At 40.4% G+C, this 6,000-nt stretch overlaps 1 protein-coding gene across 1 annotated transcript in view; it reads left to right on the forward strand.

Annotated features, from left to right (window-relative positions):
* Positions 1-6,000, forward strand: part of grin2aa (glutamate receptor, ionotropic, N-methyl D-aspartate 2A, a) — a 157,029-nt gene that overhangs the window by 117,837 nt on the left and 33,192 nt on the right. Inside the window, exon 5 of the mRNA XM_034142383.1 lies at positions 139-253. Within this exon, the coding sequence (XP_033998274.1) occupies positions 139-253 (115 nt within the window). The remainder of the gene's footprint in view (positions 1-138; positions 254-6,000) is intronic.

Consider the following 6,000-nt stretch of genomic DNA (forward strand, 5'->3'; position numbering starts at 1 on the left):
TTTCCTTGTGTTTCTCCTCGCCTCCATTCATTTCTTTTTCTCATTCTCTGAATGTTCTACCCGCTTCTCCTCCTATGTTCCCATCTCTCTTACTTCGGTACCCTTTGTCCTACTTTCCTCCTCTCCTCTCACGCTCAGGTTCATGATGAATGTGACATGGGATGGCAGGGACTTGTCATTCACAGAAGATGGCTACCAGGAATTCCCAAAGCTGGTGGTCATTGTTCTCAACAAGGACAGAGAGTGGGAGAAGGTAGGATCAACATCTGCATGCTTCTGGGTTGGATTGTGTCTGTGTGTGTGTGTGTGTGTGTGTACGGAGAAACACACACATCTTCCTTTGAGTTATTCCGCTAAGAACACATATGTCACATGTGCCATAACATTTGTTGTAATTGTACGGTCATGTTGCAATCACGCAGATATATCTAATACAACTTTATCGATATTTTAAACTCATTTTTTATTTAAGTTTTAAGAGGGGGAAACTTAAAGGGGACCTATCATGCAAAATGCACTTTTGTACGTCTTTTACACATGAATATGTGTCCCCGGTGTTCCAGGGAACTCACCAAGTGTCAGAAAACACAACCCTCTCTATTTTCCTCCATACCCAAATCTCTAAAAAAGGGGCTGCAACGGATCTGATAAAAACTGATCCAGATTTGAACACTGTCCTGACGTCAGGACAGTGGCGCTACGGCTATTGGGCCAACTCCACCAATCAGGAGGAGACAGCCACGGCCATTGCCGTTCGAAAGCGCTGGAGACGCTGTAGTACATATGCCAGGCCAGTAGGTGGTGCTGTTCTCACAGAATCAGCCCTTGCTAAAACAGAGCTAACATTTTTCAAATTGAGCGAAATGAGGCATGGCTAAAATGCATGATCTGTTTGGTATTTTGAAAAAAATAAAGTATAAATATGCCTTATATAGGTATGGTCCTACACTATATTATTCAAATATAGCATGATAGGTCCACTTTAATCTTCAACACATTTGATTTGAACATCTAAAGAAATATAAATAAAACGTATAGCGATTGAACGGTTAAAAGTTATTTTGCCTCTCCATGTGTTAACTGTTGGATTGATTTATGTATTTTTGTTATATGCATGTATATTATACAATATTTAGTATTTATAATATATATTATAATATATTTTACATCATACTATACTCTATTTTATTTTCCATACTTAATAATGCCGTGCTAAATGATACTACATTTTGTTGATGTGATATTTCGTTGTATAACATATTTTATTCCTAGGTTAGTACTGACACAAACGATACTCAATCGTGTTAAATATCTGGTGTACGCTGTTTTACAATAACCTGCTGATTTTGCTGCTACTAATCACACCACTTACTCACTGTTACCTTGTCATTTTCACTTTAATTGCTCTTAAATTGTTTGAATTTGTTTGTCCATGTGTTTGTTCTTTTTTACATTTTATATTTGTATATATATTTGTATTTATTTTTATTTATTTTTATCATTTTTTATTCTTGTGTCCCCCTCTTGAGATCAATACGGGTTTATCTTGGCTTATTTATTTAAATTAATTGAAAGAATAATTGTATTTAAATAGTCAGAAAATAGCATAGAGTGGGTCGATGGTTGGTAAAAAAAAACAAGAACATTTGGAGTTAATATTTTTTAAATAATGGCTACGACCCTGGTGTGCCTGTTTGTGCAATTGATTCTATAACTGGAAACAAATGCACCATTACCATTATGTATTTGATAACCTGCTATTGGCTGTTAGAATCAACCTACTCAATGCAACGCTCAAGCCCTATTAAACATTACATTACATTACATTAAGCTTTTGATCCAAAGCAACCTTTATACACTTCAATACCGTCTGGGGTTAACTATATTGCCCTACATTGACGTGTAGACTGCTGGTTGGAACGAACCACTGACCCTCTGATTGGAAGTCACCAATGAACCCCCCTGCGTCACAGCCGCCCCAGTTACTATTTATCTTTCTCAAATACTAACCAGAACATATTTCCTTAGCCAATAACTAGGGCATGCATTCAAACCTAAATGCACTTTGGTTTCATAAGTTTGTAGGTAGTCAGGAAGTTAGCTGTGAAAACAAAACCTGCAACAAGCTCCGACCAGCAGTGTTGAAAATGCTACCTCATTCTGTCTCATTGTACAGCGCTCACTTGATCAATGAGCTCAATTACCAACGGGCGCATGGATTTTTTTAACTGGTTAATGCGAGGAAGCTTCTAAAAAGAAAATGGCTGAGTGTTCTCGCCCCTTGTAATGGACTTTAAATGGCAGCCATGTATCTTTATACCTACATCTGGCTGCCTACAGGCTGAGATTTAGAGCGGGTGGGGGGGGGTGGGGGCTGAGGGGAAAAGTTTGAGAGAGGGATGGAAAACACAGAGGTGTTGCGAAAGAAAAGGACTTAAGGAAGAAAGGGAGATAGATGGTTATGTATTTTTGTCTTTTTCTTCATTCATTGCCCCCACTTTCTGAGTCCTTCCTCTTCCTCTCAACGTATTGCATCTTTCCTCGCTAGCCTCTTCTTCCTCTCTGCGTCCATCTCTCCTTTCCTTTCTGCTTAGATCATTTTGTTCCCTTCTTCCCCAGGCCAGATAAACTGTGCTCTTTGTCTGTCTTTAGCTGCGATTGCTGTTGTGGTCTCCGATAGCACCTCAAACCACAGTTAATCAAAACCTAAGACCTCTGTTATTGGGGTGTTAAGGGGTCACTGCTCGTGTGTGTGTGTGTGTGTGTGTGTGTGTGTGTGTGTGTGTGTGTGTGTGTGTGTGTGTGTGTGTGTGTGTGTGTGTGTGTGTGTGTGTGTGTGTGTGTGTGTGTGTGTGTGTGTGTGTTTATCCTTCCACACTGGCAATGGGCAGAAACACTTTCTCTACAGACTTGTGCTTCCACCAATTGTATTCAGGTCACATCCCTGTTACAGTATTCGGTTTAGTTTGCCGCAATCCACACAGTCTCCACCCAATCTTTGAGACTGGCTTTTTCATATTTCATACTGACACACACTCACACACACACTCCACACACAAAAGACCCTTTGTTAGTGTGCTGAGGGGAGGTAGACTATTGTTGTAAACAGAGAGCCTGTGAAATTGATCAGTACCACTTGCACTGCGGTGCAGAGAAAGAGAGACACGGAGACCCGAAGTGGGAACATAATTGGGCTGAGCTGCTCTCCCCCCCGCCTCCCTCCCACTGGTGCAGCCGTATCACCCATGCACCAGAATTCAACACACTCACACACTCACACACACACACACACACACACACACACACACACACACACACACACACTCACACACACTCACACACACACACACACACACACACACACACACACACACACCACACGTAGAGAGAGAGAAAGAGAGAGAATCCATGATGATCAAGAGATAAAAATTCAGTAACTGCACTAAAATATGGATATGCACTAAAAATATAAAATGTGTCCCCTTGAGGCAGAGGAGGAAGAGACAGGGAGAGCAATGTACAGAGAGGAGCGAGCGGTTTAGACAGATGGGGGGGAATAGCGAGAGCAAATGAGAAATGAGACACAAAGAGATAGAGGGAGAAAGAGGGAGATGGATATAAAGAAAATGCATCCACTACAGGTGTTGCAACCATACTGTACCTGCTGTTTTTTTTCTGCAACACACACAAACACATGCAAGCAACACACAGAAACCTTCTTTTTTTTTTTAAATGCTACACCTGCTTTGTTGGATGCTGTTTGGATATTTTTTTTCGAGGCTTATGTAATCGCCAGGGAATTTGATTCAAAAGAAGCGCAGACTGCAGCAAATCATGCAGCTGTATTTGACTGGATTAGAGGGCTGGAGCCACTGTGGCGTTATGGGGGATTTATGCAAAATTAGGCTTTTTATCTGGGGAATAAAATGTGGTGTAACAACTGAACAGATGTAGTAGCAAGAAAGAATGACAATTCAGATGGATGCCGTCCTGCCGGCAGTGAAATATTTAAGCATCCACCGTGCACTACCGTGTAACAAAGACGGTGCATGCTAAGCTTTTTTAGCATATCCTCTCATCACAAAAACGTTAATAAGTTGTAATGATGCTGCATCCTGGGGAAGATATGCACATATTCAATGTAGGTGTAGTAATGAGCAGCTTTAAAAAGGCTTGCTCTATACTTTATGCAAAAGGCCACACAAACACATATACAAAAAATACACCTTATTAAGATTTATATTGAATGTTATGCTTTGCTTAACAGTATGACTTCACCTATACAGTAAAACTCATTAAAAAACATTTGGAATTTGGTTTTGAAAAGTCCAATATCCTACAGCCATGCTAGCAAAGCTACTTCGGGATAACGGTACTAGCCAAAGCTAATAGCTAAAGTTCTGATATTAACAATGCTGGAGGAGAAGTTAAGGCATCACCAAATGCAATTATTTAATACCTCAAATTTGAAATTCATGGTTAAGCTGAAGACAACCTTTGAGTGCATCATCAGTCATTATTTTATTTATTTCTGTATAGCATTTGGTGTCAATGTAGCTCAGATATTTACATGACACGAACAGAGCTAGAGATGCGGAGGAAATGTCAAGAAATCACATAAGTATTCCGATGTATCATTTGTACATGGTCTACGGACCATACAAACTGTCACGGTAGGCAATCCAATAGATATTTAATTTGTGTCTAAAGTCGGGGATTGTTCGACCGGCCAACACTGCCGTGCCTAAAGACGCCGGCATTGCAAAAAAATTGACTTTAAATCCGAAAAAGAAAATATCTTTCAATCAAAATAGAAAGATTTATTTGTTGCACAGCGAGGTGAAATGGTCAACTTCAAGAAATGCTGTTGCCTAAGATGGTTGAGAGGATCTTTCTTGGAAAATAAAGGAATAAATCGGACTGCTGAGTCATTCATAAATATGTATTTATTGACTCCTGCTCTCAGAAAATGTAAAGTGGTCAAGTAAAATACTATAACACCATGTCACGGTTGGTGGATCTTTCTAATCAATGGCGTGGCAGAACTTCTGATTAATGTTCTAACTTCATTCAGAGTTACAGTATAATCTCTGGGATAGAATGGGAGGAAGGTGTTTAACGATCAGAACCAGGATGTTATGTTTTATTCCTGCTGAGGAGATGGAGTGTGTAAATTGCTTCAGGAACTGCTGCAGTGTTAGCAGACAGTTCACAAAATAATTATTACAGACAGCATGGGATTTGTGCTTGGAGAATCACAATATGGAGGGGAGACACGCACGAAAAAGGCCCACGCGCATACACACACACACACACACACACACACACACACACACACACACACACACACACCAAAAACAACAGATACACACAATCCAAGCCTCACTATATTCAGAATCTTTAGAAAAGCGCTTTACTTCTATGAAAGACGTTTTTTCTCTCGTTCTTTAACTCCATCATCCACTTTCTCTCTGCCCTTATTTGTACACACAAACACACACACACAGGCGTGCACGTGCATTCTCACACATGCACACACACAGTTATAAACAGAGCAAGCGTAGGAGAGGGAAAGCAGAATCAATTTTGCCGACATAATTTTGTCTGACAGGGGTGACAGATACTGTTTTATGACTGAATGGGTTTCTCCACGCTATTAGGGACTCATTCTCCCATAATGCAACTTGCCACAGCGATAACTCTCCCAGTGACACTGGCACAGAGAAGGTGCTCAGTTGTAAGAGCACTGACCCCCGTTATTCAGCCAGGTTGTGGTTTATTGTAGCCCCTTGAGTGTGTGTGTAGTGTGTGTAGGTCACACACACTCACAGAATGAAAAAAGAGAACAGTGTGAAATAGATGAGATAGAGAACAAGACATACAGGTGCAAAGGGCAAGCCCTTTCAAAATAAAGCTATAAAGAAAAGAAAGAGAACAAGCGGAGGATTTAAAGGAAAGGGCAAGATTGAGGTGACAAAAGAAACAGTTGTAGATGAAACA

This window comes from Trematomus bernacchii, unplaced genomic scaffold (genome assembly GCF_902827165.1).
Source record: "Trematomus bernacchii unplaced genomic scaffold, fTreBer1.1, whole genome shotgun sequence".
Classification (NCBI taxonomy): Eukaryota; Metazoa; Chordata; class Actinopteri; order Perciformes; family Nototheniidae; genus Trematomus; species Trematomus bernacchii.